This window comes from Sarcophilus harrisii, chromosome 3, assembly GCF_902635505.1.
Source record: "Sarcophilus harrisii chromosome 3, mSarHar1.11, whole genome shotgun sequence".
Lineage (NCBI taxonomy): Eukaryota > Metazoa > Chordata > Mammalia > Dasyuromorphia > Dasyuridae > Sarcophilus > Sarcophilus harrisii.
Window position 1 is genome coordinate 224486147 of NC_045428.1, and position 18052 is coordinate 224504198.

Genomic DNA, 18052 nt, shown 5'->3' on the forward strand with positions numbered 1-18052 from the left:
AGTCACCAGCATTTTAAGCATGAATTCATGTTATTTGGAAAAATTCATTGTTCAACTCTTGGTTTGGTCTTGGTGACCCCATTTGGGGTTTTCTTGGGAGAGATATTGGTGTGGTATGCCATTTCCTTCTCCAGTTTATTGTATAGATGAGGAAATCGAGGAAAACAGTGTCGGCTAACAAATGTCTGAGCCTAGATTTAAGATCAGGAAGATGAGTTTTCCAAATTTGGGCTTTTACTTTTTACCCACTTACCAAACACTAAATGGTGATAATTAATTGTCTAAATCCCGCCTTAGTTCTCCAACCTACTGGCACTTAAGGGCATATACACAACTAAATGGAGAGAGGGTATTTAGGCCAGAATTTACCTGGGCCTTTCCCAACTCCAAAATTCCTCTTGCATACTTTAAAGTAATCTACAATTACGTTTCCTGAATCGGATTAAACCCAGTTAGAGATACTGATTGAGACTGTTTTTATTAAAACGTAAAATTTACTGGACAAGGATGGAGATAGGAGGGAAAGAGAAGTCTATCACATTTGTGTCAAACCTGAAACAGTGAAAAAAAAAATCCCTGCAAGCCAGATCTACCTGGATTACTGGACTTCTTCAGATATTGTTCTCCTATCTCTAAATACACCTACCAATCTACGAACCCACAACAGGCACACCCATACTTCCCACCCCAAACATCCTCTCCAGGACAATTTAACTCCACTTTAGAGAAATTCAAAGAGGGGGAGAGGGGAAACTCCATAGCTACTTCGTTACAATTATGGAGTCTGAAGATTCAGCTGTGACCTGCAGGAAGTGACAAGGGCAAAGTTAATTGAGGAAAATTGTGGAGCATCACTAAGAGAATCAGATTTCCCCCAGTTTTCCCGACAAATAAGGATTATAAAACAAAAATTAATTTGCACCCTCTTTCCGTTGTAATGAACTTCAGTCTTCCATGTTTCCCAGAGAGGCATTCACATCATAGAATGACCGGGTTTCATAAATTGAATAAGCTTAGGGGATAACAGAGCTATTTGTCCCCGTTTCCACTTTCTCTCTCATCTTGATAGGATCCAAACATTTTGCAACGTCCCGAGAGTCAGTTAACTAACCCTTCCTAGAAACGAAACTGAATCTTCATAAAGTTTCCAGTTATGCTGCTTCTCTCTGTCTGAGCCCACGAGTGGTGGGTTGAAGTGATGTTTTTATTCCACCGTGGAGCAGACTTGTGTGGGGCGGGAGATGGGGTCTAAGTTAGGGATGGAGGCGGAGGACTCTCGTGTATGTTGACTCTCTGGGGCTACTGCCCGAGTTTTTAGCAGTGGAGCGGAAACTAGAGGCAGGAGTTGGAAAGTGACGTACAGTAGCACAAGGGTTACTTTGTATGACTCCCCGGTTCGTGAAGAGACAACGGGACAGTCATTCAATCCCGCCTTCAGCTGCAACCGTGGCACCTGGGGCTGCAGCCAGCCACCCTAGTTGCAAATTTAAGAAAGAAGGAAGAAAAAGTTACAGACGAAGAGTGATCAGTCTGAAGTCAGGGTGGTGTGGGCGGAGGTGGCAGCAGCGGACGAAGGAGGGATTGTAATAGAGTACAGGAACTGGGGTAGGGGGGAGAGGGAGAGGGAGGAGTGACGGGAGGAGGAGGGGAGGAGGACTCGTGGATCCCAATTCCCACAGAGCGAGGCGTTTCCACCCGTCTCTTCCCAAGGACTGGGAGCCCTGAGCTGAAAGTGATGAAGATCACTTAAAAGACTGGATTTGGGAGAGTTCGGGAGGTTCACACCCAGATCTGGAGCAGGGTTGGGGGGAAGAGAGAGAGAAAAGAGGGAGAGGGAGTGTCTGCTAGAGGCTCCTGGCTGTGCTATAAGCCTGAGAAGTTGTAGCAAGTACCCGTCGGACCAATTAGCTCATCATTGGTTGGGGCCGAAGCGGGGTGTACTGGGGCAACAAGCAGGGGAAGCTCTAGACAACATGGGGAGAGACGGAGGGGCAAGAAGAAAAGAAACAACGGCAGGAGAAGGGAATCAAGGACGGGAGGAACCGAGGAGACTTCGGCAGCAGCGGCACCGGCGAAGGAGGGAGAGCAAGACCAGAACTGTGCGCTCCAACCTGCTGCCGCCCCCGGGGGGTGGGGAGCCCGATGTGACTGCGAAGGGGGCTCCCCATCGGTGGCGGCGGAATCAGGGAAGCTCCCAGTATCTGGCTGACAACCGGTTGAAGACCACCAAGTACACTGTCTTGTCCTTTCTGCCCAAGAACCTCTTTGAGCAGTTTCATCGCCTGGCTAACGTGTACTTCGTCTTGATCGCTCTGTTTAACTTTGTGCCGGTCCTAAACGCCTTCCAGCCCGAGCTAGCCTTGGCGCCGGTGCTCTTCATCTTGGCCGTCACCGCCATCAAGGACCTATGGGAGGATTACAGTCGCCACCGCTCGGACCACGAGATCAACCACATGGACTGCCTTGTCTACTGCAGGTGAACCGGGACGGCCAGAAATGGGGAGAGAGAGCTTGGCTGCTGGGGTGGAGTGAAGGTGTGGGTGCTGGGCCTGAGGCACAAAGGTGTGGAGAATGGCTGTTCTCCCTCCTTCTGGGGCTCAGCAAAAACTTTGGGGTATGGCGAGAACGAGGAAAGACTGAGGAAAGGGGTTCTAATAAGCATTTGGGGCCAGATATGTGTGCTTTTAAAAACTCCCATCTCATATCGCCCAGAGTAGGGCGTGGTGGCGATGGGAGAACGTTTTCGTGTTTAGAAAGTTTGTTCCCGCGACTCTGCTCTAGTGGAATGCAGCTGTGTGTGCCCAGTGCGACTAACTCCGGGCTCTTTATCCTCAGGGCTCTCTTTCCTTTTCTGAGTTTCTTAGGCTTTCCAGAGAGACCGTTCTTTTTCCAGTTTCTGGAGACCGTGTTTCCCCGCGGGGCTGATCTTTTCTTTTGCTGTTAGTTCTCCCCCACCCCCTGTGGGGACTCGGAGCGCTTCTGTAAGGAGAATGAAACTGTTGCAGCTGCCTCTTTCGTGAGCTAGTCAGAAAGAATGTGTAACACGTGTCAGAAAGTGTATCTGCCCACTTTTCACTTGCGGTTTGTGAAGGGGGCCAGGTTGTTCTACTGTGAATTCTCTGCCCATTTCCCTCATCCTCATTTGGACGAGGTCCAAATTTTCTAGCAGAGGTCACTCTTTAAATGCCACCTTGATTGTTTTTCTGATCTTTTCTATTTAATGTCATATGAAAGAAGGGGATTCCTTTTCCTGCTGCGTTCATGTGTCCTCAAGGCATATGTTCTATTATATTTTTCTAACTCTCCAAAAAAAAAAAAAAAAAAAAAAGCAGTTCTTACAGCCCTGCACACCCAGAGATAAGAGTTCAGATTTAATTAACTAGTACTTTATCTTCTGCTTCCAAAACCAAACCTTTTGGGGATCCTAATTAAAATCTGATCCATAATAGTTCTCATTTCCCAAGTTAACTCCTCACTCCCCTCACCTCTTCATAGGTTTCTCAAGATTTTCAGGTTCAGCTCCTGAGAGGTACATAACTAAAATAGTACCTTTATCCCTTGCTGATCCATTCCATAAATTAGTTTTGATCCATAGCTGAAAGCTGAGAGAAGTTTAGAATCTTGTTGTTTTAAAGCTGGAAGGAACTTGAGAGATTGTTAAATCCCACTTGCTCATTTTAGGGAGGGAAAAATTGAGGCATAGAGGGATTGGATGGCTTGCCCAACATCTCATAAGTAGTGGAAGACTATGGTCAAGAATGGATCTCCACAGCTCTTTCTGTTAGCTGTTGTATTTAGTCAAATGAGATTCTATACAATCTAAGTTTTTTGCCCTTTATCCCTTCTCCTTTTTTCTTCCTCTTCCACAACCGTACTTCAAAACTACTAAACACCGTTCTCTATTTCAGCTGAAAGTTTTTCTTCCCATGTGGCACAGGTGCAGTAAGCAAGGTCAAAAAGGCTGTGTGGTTTCCTGTCTGCAAGCTGATTTGGAGTAGGGAAGAAAAGGATAGACATGTCTGGTAGATAACATCTGCATTCTTGATTTTTGTTTTGTTTTATTTTGTTTTGAGGAGGGAAAAAAAGCACCTGCAGTCTGACCTTCCTGGTTACACAATACTATTTAGTGGGCTGGGCCTATACAAGATCTTTGCCGAGTTTACAAACCTTGACCATCTAGCAAGTGAGCATTATTTTGCGTAGCTTACTTTAGGAATAGTTAAGCCCAGAGAAATGCAGCTTATTTGCTTGAGTTTTCTTTGTCGGTATTTTGAAAACATTCTTTGGAGCTGCTCCTGCGTGGATCTCCTCTTTTCTTGTATTTTTTTCTCAAAAGAGAGAGATTTCCCAATCCCCAGGTAGGCTTTATCTTTGATAAGAATTACCAGATTATCTTTTCCTCTGCTCCTCACTCTGCACTAATTAAGATTTCTTAACTAGGGACTATGCAAAAGATCTCAGACAATTTCTGTTCTCACATCTTTTCAGTGGGTCAAAAAACAGGATGTGCTTGTGCTATGCCAGACAGATGTAAGAAACTGATTTCTCTGACCTTTTAGCCCATCCTAGTATGGAACTGTTGACGTTCTACAGATTGTGGCCAGTTGATCATAGGGCAGGCTACATTTCTGAGGCTAGCCTCATGATAGCAAAAAACCTTTGCAAAATCAGGATCAGTATAAACTAGGCTTTCCTCAGGGCTGTGTCTATATTGATAGTTATCTTAGAAGGTCTCCCCAGGAAATCAATTTAGAAAAACTTCCATGCTAGAGGTCAGATTGTGACTACACATTGAACACTCACCACTTCCCTTCTTTGACTTCCTGAGGGTTGAGGTTGGTGTTTGGCAGGCTTGAGAATCTGGATAAGTCTGAAGTTTCTGATAGTACCTCCAACTTTAGTGAAGAGTGTCTTGTATTTAATCAATATAGAATTCTCAGAAATTGAAGCTTTGTACATTTGGACCAGAATTCCATGAGGTAGCTGGTTGGTGAAGTGGACAGGCCTATAATCAGGAAGACCTGTTTTCAAATCTAGACTGGGACATTTACTAGTTTTATGACATTGGACAAGTCACTTAATCCTTGTATACCTCAAGTTCCTCTTCTGGTAAAATGGGGATTATAATAACAGCACTTACCTTCCAGGCTTGTGTGGGGGATAAAAGACTCAGCAAAATGCCTGACAGATAGTAAATGTTCTATAAATATTAGCTATGAATATTAATGCAGTTGAACCGGTAAATCAAAATCCCATGAAGATATAAAGTTGATGAACTTCAGGAAGGATGCCATTCTTAACACTGTTCTGCTCCCTCCTTGGACATGTTGAGATGCCCATCGGGGCACAGTTCTGGTACACATGTGGCATCCCCAACTCTGAAACTGATGTGGTTGTGTGTGAGTCAAAAATGATTAAGTTGATTTTATTTCAATCAGTGCTGAGGTTGACAAAATCTTTGGTGATACTGCTATCATGGGAAAGTAACTGTTAAATTTCTTGGTAAACATATAACTAACTTTTGATTATTTTGTATCTTGGGGAAAATTAGCCTCTTCCATATCACACGTGTACTAATGAATGAATTTATGCAAATTGAGTGTCAATTCCGAATGTTAATATCATTAAATGGAACACAGTAGTCTGCAACTGTTTTCATTATTTTTAAAAGTGAGATTTTCTTGAAGAAATGGATGATATTCTCCCAATCCATTTGTGCCATTAAATGAAGCCAATCTGATTTTGACATAATTCTGAGAGATGTCTTCACAAGTGGAAGTTGAATTCCTAGTCTTGATAGTCTTCCTTAGTTGTTTCATTATTCCATTTTCATTACATTTAGTTGATATATATTCCTATCTGTGTCAACACATGTATAATCAGAGTGTTATATACCCATTTTTATTCATCTTGAATTATTGATTTACATGTTGTCAGTCTCAGTAATTTTTTCTAATTTTTCTTGAGTACCTCTTTATGGAAAAAAAAAAGTTTACCCTGGTACTATAAATAGAGTGCTTAGACTTCAAGGAGGGAAAGGAGTTTCAAAATATGAACAGTCACTCCTAGTCATGGTTAGGAGAGTATGGTATCAAATTTAATCCACATAGCAAGTGTGCATTAAGTGTTTATTGAAAAGGCAAACCAAATGCAAACAAACAAAAATGCTCCTTCCCCTCAAGAAGCTTACATTCTAGTGAGGGTGGTGATGGAATAATATATGCATTGATTCCTAAAATGTTATGAGTGATCCAGTGCCAGGAAAGAGGTTGGGAGCAATGCCAATTAGTCTCTCTTTTGGTGAAAACAAGCCTACCAGCTCTTTGGTTTTTGTGAAATGTGTGTGTGTGTGTGTGTGTGTGTGTGTATTTCAAATTTGTCTAGCAGACATCTAGTAATGGGAAATCAAAAAAATAACTCAAGTCCCCCTCTTGTCAACATTACAGGTATATGAAAGGGGGAAAGAAAATAGAACCTTGAGTGATATATAAACAACAACAAAATTGGTATTCCAACCTTGAAAAATGGCAGAATTAGTTGGGTTTTTAAAAAGAAAGCTTTTAAAAAAGCAAGCACGTTGTTACTAGATAGAAACATGAAAGTGTGATGGAGGAAGAGATCCCTAGCTAGAGTAGGGATCAATAGATTTGAAGGCTAGTCCTGACTTACAGCAACTAGCTATATGAATTTAATCATGTCCTTTTTATCTCTTTGCATCTCATTTTTCCCATCTCTAAAATGTGAAATAGACTAAATATTTAAGGTCTCATTAAATCCCATTTTAAACTCACCTGGCTCTTTATGTTTGTCTTCCAGATGGAACAAGGCAGAATAATAAGGACACCAGTTAAAGCCTGGTTATCAAACTTCTTATCATTTTATTCTTTTAGGATCAAATGTTGCTCTTGACAGTCATGTTGAAAAAATAGTGATATTTTTTTTTTCTGGCATCTTCATGCTTGTCCCTTTTTTTCCTATACAATTTTTATATGTGTTTCTCCCCCCCCCCCACTATAATTTGGTGCCTGCAGTATTAAAAACATTTTCCCCCTTCTGATTTGCAATGTGTGGCTTTGGGGTTAATCTGAGGAGCAAATTTTAGCATTATTATAAGAAATAGCTTGAAGTGAAGGAAAATTTTTTTTCTGAATTTTTTGAGTTCTGGATGGATATGGATAAAAGTTGTGGAGAGTGTAGTGTTTTTACTTTACCCATAACTTCTATTTTTCCTCTCTACCCCCCACCCTCTTCCTTTAATTCTTTCACAGCTTTTCCTTAACTGTCAAAATCATGAGATTTCTCTTGTTTCTCTTTCCTTTCTTGATGTGGAAGTATATACTGTTTCAGAAGAATTTTTCACCTTTTGATGACAAGTAAAATATGCTCAGGGAATAAATGTATTTCATCTTTCTTTCTCTTTTTAAAATATCTATATGCTTTTCTTTTTCTCTTTTCATCTATCCTCCCTCTCACTGTATGCCTCTTTTCTTCTATTTCCTGTTGGGCCATCACACTTCCTCTCTGCATTCCTGGTTTCTTTGCCATAGCTGTTCCTCCCTCACTTTGTTTAACTAAAAATCCAAGCAGCACAATCACTTTGCCTAAGGACTGAGCAAAGGTATAAGATGGCAGAAGATATTTGTAAATGCTTAATCTAAAAATTAAGAGAAGTATAGATAGGGTATCTAAGTGATTTGAAAGGAAATTTACTAGGCATTCATGATGTATATCATGGAGGCCTTTGGTTAAAATGGTCGTGTTGTCACTGGTATCCTTTAGGGAAAACTTCCCCTTGTTGCTGTATCCCTAAGCCAATATTATGGTTTAGATGACTATATAACCTGTTTTTTGTTTGTTTGTTTTTAACAATAATGAAGTAGTTCTATCACATTGGTCTCTCAAGTGGGGACTAGTGGTCTCACCTCAACAGGGATCTATCTGATCACTAAGAAAGTAGTAAGAAGGGTCATATTTGAAATATCCAGTTATGGGGCTTCTCCCTAGTACAACTACATTTATCATTCTCTCTAAATGTGCCCTAAACTCACTTTCTCTGCTGAATAAGTCACCAACTTCTCCTTCCTTGTCAGACTCTAGAGGGAAGCTGTGGCCTAACCACTGGGCACATATTCATAGAAATAGCTCCCTGACAGGCAGCTAGCTGACATAGTGGATAGAGTGTTAGGCTTGAAGTTGGGAAGATTCTTCAAATCTATCTTCAGACACTTACTAGTTATGTGATCCTGGGCAAGTCAACTCATCCTGTTTGCCTCAGTTTCCTCATCTGGAAAATGACCTGAAGAAGAAAATGGCAAACCATTCTAGTATCTTTGCCAAGAAAATCCAAATGGGGATATAAACATTCAGACACGACTGAAAAATGACTAAATAACAAACTGCCTGATATTGAGAAAATAGTAACTCTTCCCCAATATATACACCTGATTCACTGGTGATTGCAGTATGATCTAGGACTCTGAAATCCAAGGTGACAAATAAGTAAGAGTACTACTTTTTCTTTTTTAGGTGGGACAGTATGAGTTCCACAGGATAAATGGGTTCTATGTATGTGTCTTTGTATGTGGTCTATACTTCAAATCTTATTACATAATATTTCCCCAAAAATGTATCTTTTTTTTTCAATTGACAATGGCACCACTATTTATTTAGTCACAGGAATTCTCCCCTCGGTGACATTCTTGACTTCTTACTTTCATCTACCCCACATAGTCAGGCAGTTGTCAAATCTTGTCTTTACTTCCACATTATCTTACCAATAACCCCCTTTCTCTACTGACAGAGCCACTGTCCTGGTTTCAGTCTCTATCATCACCTCTTGAGGAGAATATGTCAGTTATTTCAGTAGCATTCTAATTCATTTCCCTGTCTTTTCGCCTCTCCAGTCCATCCTCCATCCGGTGCTCCATCCATTTCCCCATAGTATAAATCTGATTATGTCACTCTTCACTTGACTCAAGTATCAATCAGATAATTTCATTTTTTAGTTCATTCTTTGAAAAACCCTACTTTTGATGTGTTTTATATATAACCCATATAATTATCAGCCTATTGATGTGTGAATATACTTTACAAATAAATAAATAAATATACACATCAGTATTCTGTGCTTCCCCCCTCCCTTTTTTTTTTTTTACTTAAACAGAATCATTTGGAGATCTCTTCTCTAGAATATATTAATATAGATGAATAGCATAGTGCTTGAAAAGGACTTTTCTGAGATATTTTCAGATTCACTGACCTGAAATATTGAGACAGTTTTGTGAATATAGGCCCACTTAAAATTAATGAAGAATAATTACCTAATAACTTGCTGCATTAACTTGTCAATATGTTTTCTATGAATGTATTCATTATGGATTTTAGTACTGTTTATTACTACTGATAAACTTTTTCTAATTACTAAGGGTAATAATAATATTTATAAGAAATTATAATAAGAATAGTTATACTTCAGTCATTCAAGGATTGGTGATTTTGTTGCTTTAAATACTCTCTTAGTCACTGTGGACTTCAACCCTTCCATATTTGAATTTTTTTTTGTCTTTGTTTTTGTTTTTCTGTGGTAGACTGGATGAAGAAATTAATCACCTTGGGTGATTTTTATAGAAATATATTATAGATTTTTATGGTACCAATTTTATAATAAGGTGCCTTTCTGGTGTTTGCTAGGTTAGGTCTCAGGACAGACTACATAATCCATGATAGGGCACTTTTTCAAAGCATTTCTGAAATTCGGAAATTTAGGAAGTTTTTCAGTTACCTCTATGACACGATGAGAAGCCAATAGGCTTGTTAGGTTTTAATGAAGGAATAATAGTTATTAAATACTTACATTAACTATAATTTTGTGCAAAAATATTTCGTATATAATGCCACTTCCAAAACGTACTTGTTCTGTAACATTAGGCAAATGACTTAAAATCTCCAATGTTCTCAGACAAATCTCTAACTGTAAATTGCTAAAGAAGTAGTAATCTGCATTGGTGGGGGATTTTCTTCCCTGGAAGTTACCTATAGAAATGAAATTTCAGGTCTTGTCACACTTCAAAAAATACATATATAATTCAAAAGAGTCAGGATGTAGGACCTGATAGTAAAAAACCACAATCCTTTATTCCTGGAGTAAATTAGTTCTTTCTTTTTACAAATGACTGAGGAACTGAAAAGTAGTGATTTGCCTTAAGCCAAACAGATTCTGCTGGGCCCAGATTAGTGCAATTAATGAATCCCTTTAAGTTGTCTATTGTATTAGAATTTGTACTATTTGAAGATCTAATGGTGTAAAATATGATCGTTGGTTTCAGCCCTCTGGAACTATGTGGTGGGAATTTGAATAATGCTGGTACTTTCCAGTAATCATTATTTGCACTCCTGGGGATCTAGTTGTAGCCCAGCTCCCCTGACTCTGGAAAGTCATCTACCATATCTTTATTATTAGTATGCTAAAAGTGATTTAAGAAAATAATAAGAAAATATATAAAAGCCTCTTTAATGTGTCATTCTACCACATTAGAAAACTCATACATTTTGCTCCATGTTCTGTATGGGTCTCTGTTTTATTCTCTGATTGTCTTATTGTGTTTGTTGCTTTCTCGGTCTCTAGATTTATCTTTGACTCTGGTTTTGACCCTGTCTTTCTGCTCAGCCTCCTTATCTCTGTCTTGCTATTTCTCCATTTCTCTCTTTGTCTCTTCCATCTTCCTGTAAGGGTATGCTTTACCATATGATATACCTTGCCTTGGACCTTGTTAGATGTGGGATTCATAGGACAATGTACAATAGGAAAGCACTGACTTGATAGTTGTTAACCAAAAACAATATATAGTCCAAGCTTTCTTCCTCATTTTATATCTTTTCTCTGATGTTTTTCACCTTTGTGACTTTGGCTTCATTTAAGCTTCCTGAGCCCCAGTTTGCTTCTCTGTGTAAGGAAGGGATTAAACCACTTGGCCAGAGGGCTTAGATCACTAGATTTATAATTCCTTTAGCATGAAAGTTTTAAGGGTGCTTTAACTGAATCCATTTTTAAAAGTTTGAGTAATTTAGTTTTGGCACAAACTTCCACTACTTGCTTTAAAAAGGATGTATTTGAGGTTAGCACCAAACGATGATATCAATGTAGGCATCAAATGTTGGGGTTTGGTCATGTGAAGAATTCACAATGACCATTCTCTTTTGGCAAAAGGTAGGTTTATTTAGAAGAAGAGGTTTTTAGACAAAATAAAGAGGTACATTAGACACCAGGAGTGGCAAATATGAAATTGCATTGGGAAAGCATATAATTATACCCTAGAAGGCATGGAGGGTTGGGATAGGGAGAAAGATACCATGAAGCATGGTTAGGAGGTGGGGAATGAGAGGAAAGATACCATGAAGCAAAATGCTGGCTGGCTTAACCAAAGAGGGGTTCAGCAAAGATGGCATGGATCATAGGTTTATAGGGGAAATTTAACCTCAGGAGTTTGACATAACTTAGATTTCTGACTGAACAGAGATGGAGCTACCCATGACCTTCACAAAGAATGAACTCGATCCCTGTTGGTGCCTTTCCTTGCTTGCTTCAGGGAGTAATTTTATCACTACTTCAGGCTTTTTCTGCCAACCCCAATGACCCAGGACCTCACCAAATATGACAGAGTGATTTTATAATTTTTTGCTTATATTAAACTTTTGAAAATAAAGTTACTCTTCGTTTTTCAGAAGAAAAGTATCTCAAATCTTCAGCATTTGAGTTTTGAGGGCTTTTGCGCAGTGAAAAAATAGTAAGTATAGATACACATGGATTTTGGAGTATGATTCAAAATAGACTTAATTCTTGTTTCTAAGTGTAAGTTTTGAGTCTTCTAGGAATTGTTAACTTTCCTAGAAACTCTGGTTGAGTATTTAGAGCCATAGTTACAATTGGTGCTTTAACAAGTCTATCTTTTCTAATGCTATTCAGAACCATTTTTTATAATTTCATTTGTAATGTTCTTTCCTCTCTGTGCATCTCTGAAGGAATGTTCTTATTCCCAGAGACAGTTCCTAAAGTCCCCATATAGGCACTTTAGGAATTGACAAATTAAAATTTAAAATATTAGATGGATTAAATAATAGGTGTTCCTATTATTAGGAATAATAGGAATCCAAACTATGACTTTTTCCAGAAATACAAGTTAAAATTTTGTTTAATTGGAAAATATTTTGCTGAACATTTTTATGTTTGTTTTTTACAGCTGAAGTTAAAAGACAGCTCAGAATTATTGATTCCATGACCATTCTTATAATTTTGAACCATGATCTTTAAGGATTTTCTGTATGGCACAGGTGAAAAAATGATGATGTGTTTTATAATAGTAATTAAATGGTTTCCTACTGTATTTCCCCTCCTGCCTCTTATCTGCCTTTTGAAGACAGACTACTTTATTTTTCTCGTAATATCCTTAGCATCTACCAAAGTGCCTAAGACACAGGGGGAATTAATAAATGTTTGTTGATTGATTTGGTTCAGTTATTCAGCATTCACTTCCTGTTACTGATCTTTTGCTGACATTGTTGTATCTGTATTTTTCTTTTAGTTGTGCCTGTTTTATTCTGAATCATTTTATATGGCCTTTCTATCTTTCTCTGGATTCTTCATGTTCATATTTCTTAAAGCATAATGTCTTTTGTACTTTATAGCATATTTTGTTTAGGCATTCCATAATTGATGGATTGCCATTTTGTTTCCATTTCTTTGCTACTGCAAAGAAACTTATTATAGTATATGTTAAACAAACGTTTCTGTCTTTGTTCTCTTTGGATGTATGCCCTATAGTGGAATCCTTGGGCCAAAGAATATTGATGGTGAAGTGTTTTTCTTTCAGAATTCTAAATTGATATCCAGAATGGTTAGAGCAATTCATAGATCTACCAGGTATCAGTGTTCCTGTTTTCCCATAAGAAGTAACTTAAAAAAAAGTAATTGTTAAGTACTTAAATGATGAGAATTAAAGATATCAGCATTAAAACAAATGTGACCCACACTTATTTTGGTAACCATAAGCTAAGGCTCCTTGTAGCTATTTATATGATTATTATTACTTCAGAGAGCTATGAAGTCTCATGTGGCATGAGTCATTGATTGACTGGGTTAAGGATGATGTAAAGGAACAGTGGCAGTGGGTGCAGTAATAGTGCTGTGAACTAGGCATTTCACACTTGGTAAGTAAGCAATTGCAGTTTTCTGGAATTCATAGGTATTTTGGAAGAGGAAGTTTGGAGATCTGCTCATTATTTTTTTTATGAATTCTTCCTTTCATTTGCTTATCTTTTAAGCCCAGATTATTGACTGTACCAGAAAAAGAAGGGAGAAGAGGGGGTATTTTCCAGTATTTTCTGAAAAGTTTCAGGTGGAGAAAAAATTTGTTCCATTAAAACATATTAGCTTAGTTAGTGTTGTCATCTCTTTCTCATACTATTTAGTTCTTTCTAAACCAGAACTAGGAAGGAAGGACTGATTACCACTTTACTCTGAGAGATTAAGTATGAATTAGAGCAAAACCTGAGTATCCGATTCTCTTATAGGGTTTTGGTCATACCCATGCTGAATTCTTGGCATTTTTTTTTTTTGCCTTTTTTGGGGGATGGGGAGGGATATTATGTAACTTTTGTGTTTTTTTTAAGAAGTTGAGAAATTTCCCATAGAACAAAATGATTTATAAAACAGAAGGAATTATCAGTGTGATACAGTGGAAAGAAGACTGGATTTAGAGTCTGTGATCGAGGATTTAAATATAAACTTTTACCATTTGAACCCTTTGTGATTTTAGGCATTTCACATAACCTTTGGGCCTCGGTTTCTTCATCTATGAAATGAGATTCGGCTAGATGACCTGTAAGGTCTATTCCAATAGGAAATCTGTGGTCCTGTGGTCTCCTTTCTTTATATAGAGGGATGGGGCATTATGGCTATCCAATATTGGATATATCAGCAGGCATTGTTAAATATTTGGTTCCTGAACTGCTTTTTCTTCTAATTCTTTTTATTATTCTTTCAAAAGAATGATTTGGCATGTAGTAGGTTTAGTTGGAAATGAAAGTGATATAAAAACAAAGCATCCATAAAATATATTTTTAAAGAAGAAGACACAAGTTTTCAAAGTTTAATACATAGACTTTTCAAGGTTCCTAAGACTCTTTCAGAAGATATTCAAGCTCATAATTATTTTCATAATAATATCAAGATGTCATTCGACTATTAAAATACTCTTATGTTTTCCTACAACTTATTTGAGTGAAGCTGAATTTTCTTATATTTCAATCCAAATGACATATCATAGCCAATTGAATATAGGAGCAGATGAGGGAAACCAAATATCTTCTATCAATCCAGACATTCAGTAGATTTGCAAAAATATATAAAGCAATACTACTTTCCCCACTGATTATTGCTTTGTTTTGGAAAACATAATTTTAAAAAAATGTATTGGGTGTCCTGCAACCAAAAAGTTTGAGAACTGCTATTCTAGAGCTTAGGTTTATATATTGAAGAGACTCCTCAACTTGGCAGCAATGTCAGTGATCTTATCTCCTCATTTGAGAGTAAGGATGTTAGAACTGAAGAGATAAAATAACTGAATTCATATTCATAATCACATCAAAAGAATTTTGAGACAAATAGTGCCTGAATATATATTTATTAACACTGTTAATGAAACTATTATCCTTGCTTTTTAATCAGATCTATTATTTCACTGGTGAGCTAATTAACTACTGCCTTGAAACTTAGTTGACCAATTAATTTACTTGGGGCCAGGAGGAGTTAATTGATGGTCATACAGCCTGTAGATGTCAGGCAAAACTTGAATACTAGACTCGCTGACATATTTATTATACTGAGCTGTCTCTTAAAGAAAATTATTTAACAAATATGTTAAACAAGAATTGGTGTGTGAATTCCATCTTTATTCTTTTCCAAAATATATAATGTTATTTATTTTTTATGTCTTGTCAAGACATCATATAAAATCATTGTGGATGTATTTCATATCTGCACTAATAAGTTTGATTCTCTTTTTGAGAAATCAATAGCCTGGTAATTTTTCTACTGTTTCTCTGGCATTGTGACTTAAATTGTAATATGTTTTTCATTCATGCTTTTGCTCAAGGATACTGTTTTTTTTTTAAAGTACAATGGAAAGTTTGATTCATTATATTGAAATTTTGTTACTGCATTGTAGCTATTAATATTTGTGGCAAGCGTGATGCACTTAAATGATACCACACTTGTGAATAGCATCTGGATTTCTTTTCTCTTTGGAAGAAGGGAAGAAGAATCAAAACCCCAATCACATATACTTAACTATAACTATTAGCCAGGGAGATGTGTGATTGTATCTTCTGGGCAAAGTCATTATTGAGTAATGTTAATTTCTGATCTTTATTTTGTTTCTTTTTCTATTCTTTCCCTGGAAGTAATCTTCATATTAATTCTCCCACTATATGCAAAGAAGATTTATTTATGTATTATAGTCTCTTTAGAAAAATTTTCTATTTGCAAAAAGAAGAATGTCTTAAAAAATATTGAACCTTGACCAGACACTGAGTGCTTTTTGGAGTGATGCATAATATTATAAGAATGGGTGGAAAGTAAACCTCCTGATAAATATATGTGAATCCTGAAAGATTTCAAAATAAAATCTCTCCTTCTTTCTATCCATCCCTCCCTCCTTCCCCCCCCCCCGTCTCTCTTGTCTCTCTATCTTTCTCTCTCTGTTTTTGTCTCTCTCTTTCTCCCCTCTTCCCCCCACCCGTTTCTCCCCCCTTGTCTCTCTCACACACACAAACTAAACAAACCAAAAAAATCCATTTTTCTCTCTTCTAAAAACTGTTAAACTTTTCTAAGAACTTATAAAAAGTTCTAAGAAAATACTAATTGGTATTGGACTAATGTCTGCTTTTTGTATGAACTGCTATCTTACTGATGTTAGGGAGAAATTATTTCACTACGGTGTATCTGTACTTGTATAGTTATCCCCTTCACATCATAGGTTTCCAGTTGTGGTGCCCCTGTGATCTGGAAAATCCATGTAAAATTGTTTACCCTTTCCTTTGTACCATAGAAATCTGAATTATCATAGTATTGAGATAAAATGTGTTGATATACAACACTATATATATATATATATTATACATTTCTGAATTTCTAAACTTTTTCTGAGTCTGTTGGTCTTTGTGTGCTTGTGGCTTTTGCAAAAGTACCCCAAAATTCCCAGTTAATTCCTTATGCCGACCAGTAATATATCGCAACCTTAATGTGGAAGGGATAACTGTAATGTGTTATAAATGTAGTTCTGTTGTATTTCAGTGTTCGGTTGTATTGCTGTGTTCAGCTGTGGAAGTGCCACTTAAGACAGTACTTACTCCATGATTAGTCAACATATATTCCTTGGTGGGGGAAGGGTGAAAACTACAATATATTCGGTATGTTTGTTGTATTTTTTCAAAATCTGTGTTGATATTGGCTAATAGATATAGAATGGAGTAGTCCCTAGAATTCTGGACTGGGTCCAAAAGATCTGGATGTGAATCATTTTTCAGATACTTAAAAACAATATGTCTATGGGCAAGTCTCTTTGACATTATGAGATTTAGGCAACTAAAAAATTATGTTGATAAATAATGCGATGATCTGTGCTGATTAAGCAGTTTTGATGGCAATCACTTTGGTGGAAATCATCTATTAGCATATATGCTCTACTGAAAAGAGGCTATTTTTGTCTTTTATTAATAATCTTAGCACATTTCCTATAATCAATGGTGAGTGCTTAATAAATGCTTATTGATTGTTTGACTAGAGAGTTTTTGGCATTATATACTAAGTACTGAGGACACCCCCAAAAAAGGCAAATGGAAGAAACAAGTCCTCCCATTGGAGGTGTCCATAGTCTAGTGGAAGAGACAACATGCATATAACTATGTACAAACAAGATAGATATACAGGTAGTTTAAAAGGGAGATAATTTTAGGGGAAAGGCTTCTTGTAGAAGGTGGAATTTTAGATGAGACTTGAAGGAAAATAGAACAGCCAGTAGATGGAGATGAGGAAGGAGAGAATTCCATGGCACAAAGGATAGCCACTGAAAAAGTCATGGAATATTTTGTCAGAGTAAAAGGAAGGAGTCGTGTGTCATTGGGTCACAGAGTATATGAAAGGAAGGTATATTAAGAAATTGGAAAATTAGGAGGGGAACAGGTTATGAAGAGTACCAAATAGAGTAATAGGGAGATCAAATAGGTAATAGGGAGTAACTGGAATTTATTGACTGGGAAGGCAAAGGTAATATAGTTAAATCTTTACTTTAGGAAGACCAGTTTAATGACTGGAGTAGGAGAGGTATATGGAGTATTCATACTGGAATATGAAGATCAATCAGAGAATTTATTGAAATATTAATGCTGGTGCATATACAATTAGACAAAATATTTGAAAAATTTGAATTGGCCATGCTATGTAACTTGAGAAATTTGTTTGGATCATGAAATAAATCACACAGTAGGAAACTTTTAAAATTACATAATGAAAGTGTGTCCTATATATTGTGCTTATGTGCTTGCTCAGGCTATTTATTACACCCTAAATTATATTTATTCTGATTTTGACTTTACATGTGGTTTTGTTTACTAGTTATATAGTGAAGGGAAAGAAATAATTACTTATTAAAATTATTTTTTTAACATTAGAAAAATTTGAGCTCCAAATTCTCCCTCTCCTTCTCACTGCTCCCTTACATGCTGAGAAAGCAAGCAATATGATCACAATTATACATGTAAAATCATGCAAAACATTTCCAGATTAGTCATATTGTGCTCTCCAAAAGCAAGAGAAATAAAAATGAGAAAACTATCTTCAGTTTGTACTCAGTATCCAATTGTTCTTTATCAAGAGGTATAATAGCACTTAGCATCATTATTTCTTTCGAATTTTCTTGGTCCATTGTATTGATTAGAGTAATTAAGTCATTCATAGTCGGTCATTATACAATATTGATGTTACTGTGTATAATGATCT

General features: G+C 37.1%; 1 protein-coding gene across 1 annotated transcript in view; it reads left to right on the plus strand.

The window, feature by feature from the left end:
• The first annotated feature begins 1174 nt into the window (after nucleotides 1–1174).
• Nucleotides 1175–18052, plus strand: part of ATP10A (ATPase phospholipid transporting 10A (putative)) — a 259763-nt gene continuing 242885 nt past the window's right edge. Inside the window, exon 1 of the mRNA XM_031959101.1 lies at nucleotides 1175–2476. Within this exon, the coding sequence (XP_031814961.1) occupies nucleotides 1974–2476 (503 nt within the window). The 5' untranslated portion in view covers nucleotides 1175–1973. The remainder of the gene's footprint in view (nucleotides 2477–18052) is intronic.